Source organism: Vipera berus (genome assembly GCF_964194415.1).
Source record: "Vipera berus genome assembly, chromosome: 6".
NCBI lineage: Eukaryota > Metazoa > Chordata > Lepidosauria > Squamata > Viperidae > Vipera > Vipera berus.
The window spans coordinates 71,614,977-71,629,918 of NC_138208.1; the positions used below are offsets into that span (position 1 = coordinate 71,614,977).

The following is a 14,942-nucleotide window of genomic DNA, read 5'->3' on the forward strand; positions in this document are numbered from 1 at the left end:
GTTCTTTGAGCCAATATTTTTTCCAAACACAGCACTCCATACAGCATAAACTAGGTGGATTCAGCTTTCCTTTTATAACCAAACCTGCACAGTACTTCCTGGAGTGTTATTGGTAGCGCAGTGGTTAGAATGCAGTACTGCAGGCTACTTATCTGACTTGGCTGCCGGCAGTTCGAGTCTCACTGGCTTCATTCTTCCAAAGTCAGTAAAATGAGGACCCAGATTGTTGGGGGCAATTTGCTGACTCTGTAAACTGCTTAGAGAGGGCTGTATTGCTATTCCATGCCAAAGTTCATTAATAGAGAAGCAGGAGCCTGCACAAACCTGAATCTGGCCTTACAAGTTAACAACACATTTCCTGGCCTAAATTTTTACCTTTTAAAAACTTACATACAATTATATCATTTCTCAGCCTCAATCAATCAAGTGAAAAGTGAACAGAATTAGCAAAATTCAATAAAGCAAAAGTCACGTAACATTTGTTTGGTACCTAATTATTCTTCCATTTGACAACAAAAGCCGTAAATCATTGTCTTTTGTTCTCCATTCTGGAACAGTGGAAGATGGTTGAAGTGGCTTGTTAAACCTCCCATTCAATTTATAATTTGCTGTGTCCTAAAGCAAGAGACAAAAAAAGATTCCATTTTAAAAAGCTCTGTGTAATTCACATTAGTGGTGATGCAAACTTTATAAGCAAAAGAAGAAAAAATGCATTATTAATAACTATAACACAGGTTTATATATACAAATTATTATGCACAAATAGGAAATTACTAAATTCTGTACTTTATAATACTTGAACCTACTTCCATTCTCTGGACTAATGAGGCTTAGCACACCTAATTATACATATTGCATCAATGTGTCAAGAAGGATTTTGAATAGGTTGAAGTAAGACCTAAGTGTAAGACCAATATGCTCAAGTGGAGGATGCTGGCAGATAGCAACATGCTGTGCGAATGTGGAGAGACAAGAGTCCAGCCCATTTGTTGGTCTGTCGATTACTACCAGTAGAATGCACCAAAAGTGATTTGTTTCTGGCCAATGATAATGCCAAAAAGGTGACCTCATTTTGGCAGTTTAAGGTTTAATATGGACATGAAATAAAGAAATAAAACATGTCAAGAAGTTAGCTGAGACAAGTAAAGCTAGAATTGATGACCTCTAGCATTGCACAATGTGGGACTATAAAAACAACTTTTAGAACTCACATACAGAATATATTACCATAGGAAAAATTGATCTAGACATCAGAGTCTTTCATAATTTTCTTAGCATCTTAATGGTAAGCAATAATATGAAATGGTGATGGTATACTGAGGTATCAGATTGACAGAGTTGGAGCTGGAAACGTATAACATAATCTTTAATACTAAACTCTTATATTTCTTTTAATCTACATTTGCTAAATTATTTGAGCTGATTTATTATGTAAGCACACAATATTTTAGCAAAAGTAAATCACAAACATATCACGGTATTTTGTACCCAGGCTTTTTGTACTTTATTTCATTCTAACTTGTAATACTTGCCTCTTCCCATGGGGACATTTCTAATCTCTTAAGAACTGCCCTTGTGTGGAGCTCCAGAATGTCCAGATTAGAAGGTGTCTTGATAGACTGATCTCGTAGCTTCCTTGCTTTCCTTCTGGAATGATGAATGGAGGCCAACTCACTTGATGACCGTGAAACTTGACACACACCAGTTCCCTGAGTTTTTGTTGGTTTGTTGTTCTCTTCCTTTAAGTAAAATAAAGCCATTTAGAATGGATTATTTTATAATTTCGCATTCAGATAATCATGTACCAAGATAAGAAGGAAAAGATATTGGAAAGGGCTATTCCTTCCTTTTCTTTCGCTGTAAGACTGGACAATCATTACAGCAGCAGGAAGGGCAAGATACAATTGTGGAGCCCTTGAAAATCCAGAGGAAAATATCCTGGCACATCTTGTATCATATTTTTCCCAGTATAACTCTTGTCTCAACCCAAATGCAGCCTTTGAATGCCAAAAGGATATCCCTATTGTAATGTGTCTTCTTGTAAAACAGCATTTTCAGACGGTATGCAGTATGAAATAATAGAAAATTTAACAATCCAGCTCATCAAACTAATTTCTATTTGATTCAAACCATTATCCAGTCCCACCCTAATTGTTTCCCTATAAAATGATGTAAATTTCCACCACCACAATTAAATGTCTTTTATTCATACCTCTACAGATCGAATTACTTTAGAGAGTTGCTTAATTAGCTGTCCAGGCCTAATATTGTCTGGAATTTCAAAGGCATGTTCTGTTACAAGCTGTAAGCAAAATAAAAGAAAATCAGCTAAATTCTAAATATAAATGAAAAATGATACAGTCATACATTTCTACAAAATGCTACTGCATTATGAAAAATAAAAATGCTACTGCATTTTTAAAAGTAAAACTTACATCTTTTTTCATCCATAGTTTTAAAGCAGTAAGTAAAGCTTTCACTCCTTGTATTAAGAATGTTTGGGGCTGAAAACCATCTTCTTTCAGCTCTAGAAATGAGAATTTAAGTTTAGATTAATATTGTTTCAGTAATGATCCATCAAGCAGTATCTACTGTATCTCAGCCATTGGTAAAATCTGACCCAAATATTTAAAATTATTATGAAAATAAAATGGAACCTTTCTACACCAGTGCAGGATAATCACAACATGGAGTAAAACCAGAAATGTACTGCAATTAAAGCATAAAGTATCCTTCAAACTACAGAGAAAGGACAGAGCTCTTGTTGCAAACAGATGAAGATTATTTAAATATAATGTCTCAAAGGTTATCTTAAAAACTGAACAGCAATTCCTTTTCTTCTCAATTGCTTTAAACAGGTTATTCCAGAACTGCATGCTTTAGAAGTGAGGTACCTCTGAAATTTTCAGACTATATATAGCCATTAAATTTTATTTCCACTTTCCATGTAATGATAAACTGATGCAGTGCTTGTACTGTATACACAGTGTTAAATGACTATTTTGTTACAATTACACCTGCTATTTATTATTATACCCCAAACAGAATTCCTGACTTCTTGTTTTCTTATCAACACAGATTAAAAATAAAGAATAACAAATCAGCACATTTGCAAGTCAACATTAGAAGAATTAGGCACTGAAACATTCTAAAAAAACTACATGATAGCTGAGTATCAATATATAATCGATCTAATTTGCCTTATTATCCAATGATTCAAGACTGTCATAAGGAGAAAAGTTGATAACTGTTTTACTTTGATAACTCAAACAATACTGAAAGGTTACTTGTGGCACCTTAAAAGAAAAATCAATTAAACCATAACTGCATTCGTAGTTCTATCTGCATCTCATACAGTATATAGTCCATAAAAGCTTATGCAAATTGGTTAATATACCATAAAATTCTGTTGGTTTTTATGCAACTAATAGTTAGCTCTCCAGAAATTACAGCAATGAGTAAATACAGATGTTCCATTTCATTACTTAGATAATACTACTGATGTGAATGAGCCCCTACTCTCAGACGATTCCAGTTCTTTGACACAGACTGACAGAAAGGACATAGGGCCAATTTGTTTCACCTGCAAATGAAAATGCTTCTCAATTTGGTTTTTAAATTGCACTTAAATTGGGCATGTCTGTCTTGTTCAGTTCTGAAGAACAGATGGTAGCCAGATTCATTGTTTAGAAATTTGCATGCTCACAAGAGTATCTCTTCCATATCATAGTAATGAACAATTTTGGTTTATAAGTAAATTTGATACAAAACTTCCTATTAATCTTCCTTTGTGATGATCAATTTATTTCGCATTCATCCACACTGCGGCTATATTGTTATTTATCATCATGAAACAAACCAGATATTTGAAGTTTTCCTTACTTTTTCTCAGCAACTTGAATTTGTGATACATACATTTACAATTTGAACTATATTTTTATTGTTGTTGATTTTATTCACACACCCTACTAGATAATTCTGAATGTACTTTTAACTATCAGAACCTTCCCAAGGATCTAGGACAGTTAAGATACCATTTGAAGATACTGGTATGCTTTGTAGTGATCGTCTTCATTCAGATCTTGACATTTCCACAGGGCATCTTGATTCCTTTAGTTTTTACTATTTTTTCCATTTGGTAGTGTGCCTGGCACATATGTCCAGTTGAAACTCCACTATAATATCTTGGCTATTTATATGGACAGTGTTGAGCAGCAATTTTATTTCAGACAATGTTTTACCATACAGTTTCAGATTCTCCATGTAAAAAAGATGGGCTAACCTGCAGATATTTTTGATGTCTGATAGCCATGGCCTAAGTCAGTGATGGTGAACCTTTTAGAGACCGAGTGCCCAAACTGCAACCTAAAACCCATTTATTTATTGCCGGGTGTTGGGTGGGCACGGCTGACTGGGTGGGCGTGGTCACCTCGATGTCGCTTGTGCGGAAGGACGCCTGTGGGGGCCGGCAGCTCATCCTGCGGGGTGAGGCGAGGTGAGGCAGGGGCCAGAGCAGCTGCTGCCTGACACCGTCGGCCCCAACACAGAGGCCAGCAAGCGCATGGGGGCCGACGGTGTCTGTCAGCAGCCACAGCCTGCTGGTTATCCTGCATCATGGGCAGCCCCATCGGCGTGGGTGGAGAAAGCCCCGGGATGGCTGGAAAGGAGCCCTCACCTGGTGCGGGCTCTGTCTACATGGTGGCTCTGACGGGAACGGCGGCTGCTGCTCCTCCTGCTGCTCCTCCTGCTGCTCCAAGCCCCTTGACCGGCCAACTACACAGAGAAGTAGGAGGTGGCGGCGGTGATCCCTGCATCGCCAAGCCTGGCCGGCAGCAGATCTGGAAGCGAAGCTGTGCCATCCATACTCACGCTGGTGGAGGCAGTGGCAGGGGAAGGTGAGCTGTGGCACATGCCCACCCCTCTCCGCTACCATAACACATCGTCCCACATGCACGGCCCGGAGGTGTACGTGGGACGATGTGGGGCAGCAGCAGCAAAGGGTGAGCACATGCCATATCCCGCCCCTGCTGCCCCCACCAGCACGAGGATGGGTGGCACAGCTTCACTTCTGGATCTGCTACCTAACACCATCGGCCCCCACACACAGAGGCCAGCGATCGCATGGGGGCCGATGGTGTCTGTCAGCAGACACAGCATGCTGGCTGTCCTTCATAATGGCAAACTGGCCATGGAACCCCATTGGTGTAGGCAGAGATGGCCCCAGGACAGCCGGAAGGAAGCCCTTGTCCGGCCTGGGCCCATCCAGTAGACGGCTCTGATGGGGGTAGATTCTGCTGCTGCTCTGACCGGTCAACCATGCAGGAAAGCAGGAGGAGGTGAAGGGGCAGCTGGGGGTCTGGAGCCACCTCGGCTGCTCACTGGCAGCCCGATGAAAAAGCGGATCTCACGCACCAGCTGCTACTTCACTGTATGGTTGACCGGTCAGAGCAGCAGCAGAAGCCACCCCCGTCAGAGCTGTCAAGTGGATGGGCTGAGCTCCCTTCCAGCCGTCCCGGGGCTGTCTCAGCCCACGCTGATGGGGCTCCATGGCCAATTCGCCATTATATAGGACAGCCCTCATGCTGTGACTGCTGATGGACACCATTGGCCCCCATGTGCTCGCTGGCCTCTGTGTGCAGGGGCACACTATCTGTATTTTGGCACTAAGAAATCCCACTAACCTGCCCAGAAAGAAAAATTTGTATTATTATTTTTTTAGAACTAGAGCAGAATGGGAGAAAAGAGAGAAGTTGCTGGGCTGAAGAACAAGGTGGATTGAAAATCTTCACACGGTCTCAGAATTAATTTATTGGAATTTCCAGAAGAAATACCTATAGCAGGAGAACCTGCCGGCTGCCCCCCAACCCCCTGCCCAGTGGCCCTTCTATGCAATCCTACAGGACCACAGTGTGGATGAGAGGCCCGGCCAGCGGGGGTGGGCAACTTTCCTCCGCTGAGGCGTCCCAGCCCTCCCAATCCCCCCCAGCCAGCCCCCTCACCTTCCCGTAGCCAGGACCTGATGACCCCCACCCTCCTGCCCCCACCCCAGCCGACCCCAAGCACTCCAGCCCAAGACAGAAAGAAGGTGAGGCAGAGAAACGGTTGTTAAATGATTTGAAACCCAGCAATGGTCGCTTCCAAAGGCCGCTCACTCACTCTCCCGCCAAAACTGCTCCTTTTATAGGTTCTGTCACCCCACCCAACTCTCACAGTTGATCCTGGACTCCACATGCATGGAGGGGGAGGGGAGGAGCCCAGCCCTAGGTCCCTCTGTCCGTGGTAATGACACGCGTGCCCACAGGGACGGCTCTGTGGGCTGCCTGTGGCACACATGCCATAGGTTCGCCACCAGGGGGCTACGTTATTCAGTATTGTTGACAGTGTAATCAGTGCAATGACAAACAGTAGTAGTGATAGTGAGTCTCCTTGAAAGATTCCTGTCTTGATATTAACCCTTCCCAGTCTATCACTATTGACCAGGAACCATGTTTTCCATTGTGCCATCAATCTTTGTACAAATCTTATAATGTTTCTACTGACTCCTGTTATTTTGAAACACTTGATTACCCAGTCATGTGGCAGGGAGTTGAATGCCTGCTTAAATCAATCTATGCCACATTCAAGTTGGTTTTCCTTCTCTTGCAGTTTTCCAGAATCATCTTGTCAATTAGGAATTGATTTTTTGTTCCTCTGCTGTTGAACAGTTTCAATTTTTCTACTTCTTTAATCAGAAGGCTCTGTTCTTTCTGAGGCAGAGGAGAGGAGTTGGAATGAAAAAAATTAAACTGCTGTGCTGGCTTCCTCTACAGTCAACTTCCCCTGGTGTGCCTCTACAGCCTGAGCTGTTTCTTGCAAGGCTTTGGTTTCTTTATCCTCCGGAGACCTTTGCAATTCTTCCATTTCTGCTTCCGTGAATATTTTATTTTATATTATAAATCAATGCTGATCTGCTAGCCTGTTTTATTACTTCTGTTTCTGGATATTGCTCTTTCCAGAACTGGTGCATTCATTTCAAGTATTTTCATCTTGGTGGATTTGATCTATAATAACAGATCATTATTTCTTTGTTTTCTATCTTTGTATGTTTGTGACAGGTAAATGTCTTTTCTTCTAATACTTCTGCAACTGCTGGCCCTAGTTGCTCAGCCAACAGTCTTGAGTCCTGCAACCTATCCAAATGTCCAGGAACATTAAAACCAAGCGCAGTCCTTGTTGACCTAAGTGACAACTGAGCTGGTATGAGTTTCTGTAAATTATATCTTATGATATTATTTATGGGAAAGACACTCTTTGTCTGACTCTCAAGAGACCTGTCCAGAATAGTTGAACTTCTGGCATAGCTCTCATCTTCCTCAGTGCACACAAGCCCAAGGCCATGCCAAGGTTTATTATTATTACTATCATCAACATGGAAAAGCCAAAGAGACTGGCTAGAACTCTAAATCATGCATGGGCAATCCTGCAGCTATGGGAAGCCATCTGTGCAGCCATCTGTGCCAGCACTATGGGTGTACAAATCACTAAAATTGTGCATGGTAGGATAATCAGCGGGGATAGCTATTCCACAGAGTATCTTCACTGTGAATCATTGTGCTAACCAAACTGTTACCTGGCATGCTTGGGGATCAGGATTTACAACATAATAATAGCATATTCAATCCTTCCAGAAAAAGAATGGTGTAGATGAGGTGAAAATGAGTAGGTACTTAAGAAAAAATAGTGGAAGTTAAACAGCAGTCATTTTAGAGTGGGAAAATACTTATTTTCATATCCATAAAACTGTAATCGGCATCATTATTTGAAGACCTATCCCACAGGGGGAAAATGCATTTACTTCCTTTGTCAAAGCCTTTGTATTCAACTGCAAAGGATGATATGTGAAGGATTGCTACTAATGTTCAAGTGCAAATATTTAAATTAATATAGCTTGCATAATATTTTAAGACTGTATAAACTGGTTACCATGATTTTTCTTAATTGTAAAGTATAAATAACTTGCTTCTCTGACTATGATATGCTTACAAACCCACCAAATCCTCGTAAAAAAGCCTATTCTCAAATCCTTCTTAAAATATTAAATTAGTTACCTTTCAAAGTTTCCATTAAGTTTTTGGCCACAAACCAACAGATGGCTTCAAAGAAAGGGAATTTGAAAAGATCTGGAGTTTTTAGTCTTTTCTCCATTTCATAACACCTAAATAAATGATTCAGAAGGATTATTTTATATGAATATGCAATCACTGCTCAATTTGTTCATGATATGTAGCAAAATAAAATATACCCTAACAACCAAAATTGGTGAATTGTAGTAAAGCCCACTTGACAATTTTTTTCATGTTCTAAGATTAAGAGTTCCAACCACTGCATTCAGATATATGAAGTATGTTTTTATAAATTCCATGAATTCAATTGTTAAGAGACAGATATTAGCTATTAGAAGTAGTCCTTGCCTATTGACCAATGTTTTAATGACAGCATTAAAGTGACAGCCCCAGAAGTGCTTTAATGTCCATAAAGCATTTCTAGGCAAAATAATCATGTGATTGGTGGGGGTGCCACTCCGCCTCCCCCAATCACATGATTATTTTGGGTGGCTGGGAACCTGTTCACATTTATGACTTAATGACTAAGTGCCTTGAAATCATATGATTGCCATATGCTATCTACTCTGCCAGCTTCCCCAGAAAGTCAATGGGGAAGTTGGTAGGGAAGGCTGCAAGGAGAATGGACATTCCACTTGAGGTCCATTTTCCCAGTACACTAGCGGATGTCCCCTCTCCTCCATGTAGGGAGGGAAATTGTCCCACATGGAGGAATGGATCAGAATGCTGATATTTACTAGTATTTCCCGACCCCTCTGGAAATCTTCTGAAAGGCTTTGTAGAAGAGGAGAAAACACTAGCAAATTCCCGTGTTCTCGTGATCATTGCCCCTGGAGCGAAGGGGCAAAAAGAGGGCCCAAGTCTCCCTGGTATGCTTGGAAGTCCAAGTCCTCTCCCTGCCCTACGAAGCCCATGAAGTCCAGGCCTCTTTCCCCAACAGCCAGTTTAACAACCGCAACTGGGAGAATTTGGATTGTGATTGTTGAGTGAAGTGATCATGTGGCAACCAAGATTCTAGGCCCAATTTTAGTCATAAGTGAAGGATTATCCTTAGTCATAAGTGTAGGACTACCAATAACTTAAAATAATATTTTCAGTAACTCTATTATTTATTATTTTAGTGTATGATGAGAACATAACAGAAGAGAAGTAACATATATTCATAGTTCACATAATTATATATAAAACTTTTATAGGGGTAGGGCAGTGGCCTCATAACTAGATGTCCAATTCAGCTACGCAGGTGATTACCTCTAGCGTTGCTTCATGCAGGTTTTCTAGGGAACTATAGAACACATGTTGTGGGCAATCTTGCCCAATATGTTAAATAGTTTACATATCAGCACCACAATTGCAACAAGAAGAATCCTTCCATCTCCACTGATACAGGACAGAGGCACTTTTTCCAGTATCCCAGTAATTCTGTTCAATTTCGACCAGACAGAACAAGGCAGGTCAAAACCAGGTGGCTGGATAGAGGGATCACTAATGATCAGGCCACAAGAAGATACCTTGGACCATTCCTCTCACCAAGCATTCTCAGGGTTAAGCTGTGTAGAAGTTAAACGAATAGCTGTTTTCCAGGTTGGCCTATGGGATTTCAAGATTGTGATGGGCTGTGCATTGTCATGATGAATAAGGAGGGCCTTGTTGTTCAGCATTCTTGACCATAGCCAAATGAGAGGGGGGGCGTTTCTTCTAAAGTGGGGAAGTATTACATTGCTAAGTATTGGTAACCACTGTATAGGAATGAGATGCAATGTGCCAGAGATAATATGTATTATCTGTTGGAGTTGGACATCGACCATTTGGGTGTAGGCACTGTTAAGCCACATGCTGGCACAATATTCAGCTGTGGAATAAACCAAAACCAAGGCTGTTGTTCATAGAGTGTTAGCATCAGCACCCCAGGACATTCATACCTGTTTAGCCAATTTCTGTTTTTAATGTAATTTTGTTAGAAAAGGCAAGCAATTCAGAACAATCTATTCATTTTATCTGGAGATCATCAGATTATGATAATTCCTGTATTCTTTGCAAAATATCAGCATGTTGTCTTCGTAACACCAGAAAATTATTTAAGACCAATTTAAAAAGACGTGTTTACATTTTTAGAAGAAAATAGTTGGGTAAAAGAGGGAATTCCAAGTCTAACCTGAGCTGCATGCCAATATTGAGGTTGTGCAAGAAGTTTCCTCCAAAAGCCATACAGTCCTGAGAAGTGAGTACGGCATGAATCCATCCTGAAATAAAAAGGTAAGCTTATATATCCACAATATTTTGTTCCCAAAAGCACTAGAGAGGCAAGTTATTTTAACAACCCACATATTGTTCAAATCAAAGTTTTATCATCATATTACTGTTATCTTATTGGACTATCAACATATCAATAACTTTCAGTTGTGCAGTACAGGTCTGCTTGCTCAAAAGCGTAACCAAAAATCTCAAAAATAAAATCAACAGCCAGTTTGGTCTAGTGGTTAAGGCACTATGCTAGAAAGTGGTTGATTGTGAATTTGAGTCCTGCCTTAGTCCTGAAAACCAGCTGCGTGACTTTGGGCCAGTCATTCTCTCTCAGCCCAAACCACCTCATGGGGTGGTTGTTGTAGGAAAAATAGGAAGTGGAAGGAGTGTTCAGTACATTTGCCACCTTGAGTAACTTGTAAAGTAATAAAGGTGGGATAAACATCTAATGTACATAAATAATAAACAACTCTTCCTGTCATAACTGAAGTATCAGATTGAAAGCCAACTTTCATTTTTTTATCCAGTTTTATCTCAAAACTTAAAAGGCTGTTGGACTACTGAATATAACAGAAATATTTCATCAATTTGTATTCTATCATAAATCTCCTTGCTTACACAGTTAAAAATCTTTTATCCTGTATGACAGTGATCTCCAACTTTGGCAATTTCAAGTCTTGTGGACTTCATATCCTAGGATTGGAGTTGCCAAGATTGGAGACAGGGGTCAGCTCACTTAATAACCACCTTGCTTAGGAATGGAAATTCTGGTCCCAATTGTGGTCATAAATTGAGGACTACCTGTATTTTGTTTCATTAACCTCAAAAGTTGCTTTTTTCCCTTTGTTCCACATAAGTTATCTTCTAACTTTCAAGTTCTTTACCTGTCTCAACTTCTATCTCCATAAATGCATAGTAATATCTGAGTCTATCCCCTAAATTTAAACTTAATTGCTAAACTACATTAAAAATTCTCTGAACATTAGTCACCAAGCTCCAATACATTGATATGTTAATGGACAGGGAAAGAACTTTTTACCTGTTGGAACAAATAAGGTATGTCCTTGCTTCACAACACATTTATAACATTTGTCAACTTTATCGCCAAAATACACTTCACTCTGGGTAACAGATGAACTCCAGGATTCATAAATTGCCAGATTATCATTAGTAGGTTTGATCAAGTAGAAGATCTTTTCACCCTATGCACAGAATACATTTCATTACATGTTGTACATCTTCGACAATTTTGTATTACAACCATTAATATCACTACAACATAATGAAAGCATAGAATTTTATTGCTATTTAAAAGGAAATTACTATTATCAAATCTAACCAGTTGGCTAGACAAAATCAGAAATCTATGCAATTTTCTCCGTGGATAGCAAAACAAGCAATTCAATAAGTTAAGTGAGAAACATGTATTATTTTCTCCAACCATTATTCTCTTACACACAGAGAGAGAGAGAGAGAGAGAGAGAGAGAGAGAGAGAGAGAGACAGAGACAGAGACAGAGACAGAGACAGAGAGTGCATTCAGAAAATATTCAGACCCTCTTTACTTTAATCAGTTTTGTTTTGCTGCAGTCTGATTCTACAGTTGTTGAAATTCATTTTTTTTTCTCATTAATATACACTCAGTTCCCCATAATGACAAAGAGAAAACAAAATTTTAGAAATGCCTGTTGCAATAGGAATTTTTTAGAAATTGCAACATTAACACCAAGAATATGACAAATCTTTTTTTCCTTTTACTGAAAAAGTGGTTTCAATGTGATATGTAAAAGAACACATTCAAAATGAGAATATGTTACGTTTGTGCATTAAGGAAATTAACAGTTTTCTTACCCAAAGAACATGATACCAAACAGAAGTGCCCCCAAAATCAATATGAAAATCTGTGTAGCTATCTTGAACTCCCATTAAGCAGTACTTCTGAACAAAAGGCTTAGGGAAGACCGAGTCATCTGGCCAGTAATTTTCAACCCATGAAAGTTTTCTGGCAATTTCAGGAACTTCCACTAACTCAGACATCCTTTAAAATTCAAAACAGAAAATGCAATTTGAATAGGAATACGATTAAGGATTTCTTAATATGTGCAAATATGAAAAAAAATTCCCCTCTAGTAATATTTTGATTCATATTGCTATCTAATTGAACAGTTAACAGCAAAGCTAGATAATTAGTCCATTATATAGCATATTTAATTATGTTACATATTCTCTGAAGTGGAACTTGTACGGACTATAATGAGATTTGAATGAAGAAAAAAATAGAATGAAAGTTAAATTATTGTATATCAACACAATATAATGGTTATATACCAAAGTTAGTGGTATTTTATTTCAAATTAAAACTGTTTTTCTAAGTGGTTAAAATGTTCAAGAAGAGATTAGTGGTTAATTCAATCAACTATTTTTGTATATTTTAAATTATTGCTCATAGGAATATGGTTATTATGTTTTTGTATATGTAGTTTCAAATTGGGAAGATCAGTACCTTTCTGTATGACAAAAAATATTTTTTCATGATGCTTGGATTGTAAAAAAAATTATATCAGAAGCCTTAATTAATAAATTAAATAATTAGAAGTCATGCAATATTATTAAATAAATTAAATAAAGTAATTAAATAAATTAAATAATTAGTAATCATGCAATTGTCATGCAACAGTACGAAATTTCTAATAGAAAATATCCCACAAAAGTTGATCTCTATGCAGAGCTACAAAGTTAAATACAATGTGTTTACCTCTTAGCATCTGCAAATAGATTTGATTTAAAGACATAAACCCAGATATCATTTTCATTTTTTTATTAAAAAATAAAGGGTACTTTTTAAAGTAACATAACCTCTAACACACATTTTAAAAATATTTTCGTTTGTTTTGCCTATATTTGTCAGCCCTCTCAGATAAACCAGATAGGAAACACTACTAGATGAGCTGAATTTACTTTATTCTGAGGCTACATTAACAAATTTTGCAAGTTTGAAAGTACAAAACTTCCTGCCACCTCTTTTAACTGTTTCATCCATTAGGAAATATCCTTTCTAAGTTTCTTTCTCTGACCTTTAAGTTACTGGGAGCTCCTGCCTCTCTTGTCTAATTATTTCCTAGGTTGTATCTCTTTCCTTCTTTCCCAAAGGTCATTCCCACAGTCCATTAAACATAAGAAAAATATATAGATAAGCCCTTTCTGAAGAAAAAGCAATTGCATTCATTCATCCTTTTAACCTTAGTTATTTAGGGTAACCTAAGCTTTAAATATACATCATAATCAATTATTTTCATTTATCTCCAAACTGTCATATTCCACCTTTCAACTTCATATTTCATTATTGCAACTATGCAGAAAATCTGCAATTATTGCTATATGCTACAGTTTAAAATAAAAGCCTTTTTCATTCCAGATACATATATGAAAATTGTATACTCACTTTGTGTCTGAGAATTCAAGGCTTATCACATTTAATACTTTTGGTCTCTCAGGGTTTGTAAAATACTTAATGTAATTATGGAGCTTCATTTTGCTATCTGCTTGTCTTGCCACATCAATAACATCAATCACTTTATCACCACCTGTAAAAATGAAACATTTAAATCACTGCATAAAGCAGTCTAATAAAGGTCTGTAGAAATTACATCTCAGGATTATGGGAATATAATAATTTATGCTTAAATAACTATATTAATTTTTCTGAAAATCCTGAAACTGTTAAAGAAAAAAATATAGATAAGTGAACCATTAATGTTTTAAGTATTCCATTCATTCAGATTAGATTAATCTCAAAACATGATATTTAAAGCTTACAAGTGAAACCAAAGCTATACTCTTTGGAGAATTCATCTTCAAGTGTTCTCAGAAAGTGTCACAACCATAAAATATTTCAGGAAAAATATTATTTAAACCCATTTACTTTTCCTCGCCCTTTCGTGTTCAAACCAAAAGTGCATACCTACATAATGTTCCACATCTAGAACAGAAAACGTAGAAGGTGGGAGTCTGAGACCTAAGCCATCTAATTTAGGTACCATAATGGGAACATCAAAACCATGCTTTTCCAGGTATCTTTGCGTCAATTGGCTTCCATGCATTTTCAAAATTATTTCATCAGCACTAGAAAGGAAGTACATATATATATGTATATTATTTTAAAAATAGAAACAGAATTAAAAAAAACTGCTGTATCATTCCCCTTTCAAACAAACTGAGTGAATTTTCCAGCAGTAGAATTTTTTCTGAAGTGAAATATAAAGTTTCTGTCCTTCCCAACATTTATTATATCTGATCATTTTCAGCAGCTTGCTTTAATTGATCATAATGTCACTGAAACAATTCTTCCAGAATGTCTTTAGTATTATTAGATATCTAGTTTTAATTTCCTCAAATAAACACTGAAATCCTGATGAGATTCATATCCTCTAGAGCAAGGGTGTCAAACTGCCGGCCCGCAGGCTGGATGCGTCATGCAGAAGCCGCACCCACCCCATTGCCGGCAATGGCAAAACCTTCCCAATACGTTGCGCGACATCACGTGATGTCGCGAGTTTGACATGTCTGCTCTAAAGTAATATAGTTTAAAGGATCAGAA

General features: G+C 38.2%; 1 protein-coding gene across 1 annotated transcript in view; it reads right to left on the bottom strand.

Moving 5' to 3' along the window:
- Positions 1-14,942, bottom strand: part of KDM7A (lysine demethylase 7A) — a 61,736-nt gene that overhangs the window by 13,167 nt on the left and 33,627 nt on the right. Inside the window, exons 4-13 of the mRNA XM_081330992.1 lie at positions 14,307-14,467; positions 13,788-13,929; positions 12,197-12,383; positions 11,386-11,548; positions 10,258-10,345; positions 8,088-8,194; positions 2,436-2,527; positions 2,213-2,302; positions 1,533-1,739; positions 491-615 (exon numbers count right to left, since the gene is read on the bottom strand). Of these exons, the coding sequence (XP_081187118.1) occupies positions 491-615; positions 1,533-1,739; positions 2,213-2,302; positions 2,436-2,527; positions 8,088-8,194; positions 10,258-10,345; positions 11,386-11,548; positions 12,197-12,383; positions 13,788-13,929; positions 14,307-14,467 (1,362 nt within the window). The remainder of the gene's footprint in view (positions 1-490; positions 616-1,532; positions 1,740-2,212; positions 2,303-2,435; positions 2,528-8,087; positions 8,195-10,257; positions 10,346-11,385; positions 11,549-12,196; positions 12,384-13,787; positions 13,930-14,306; positions 14,468-14,942) is intronic.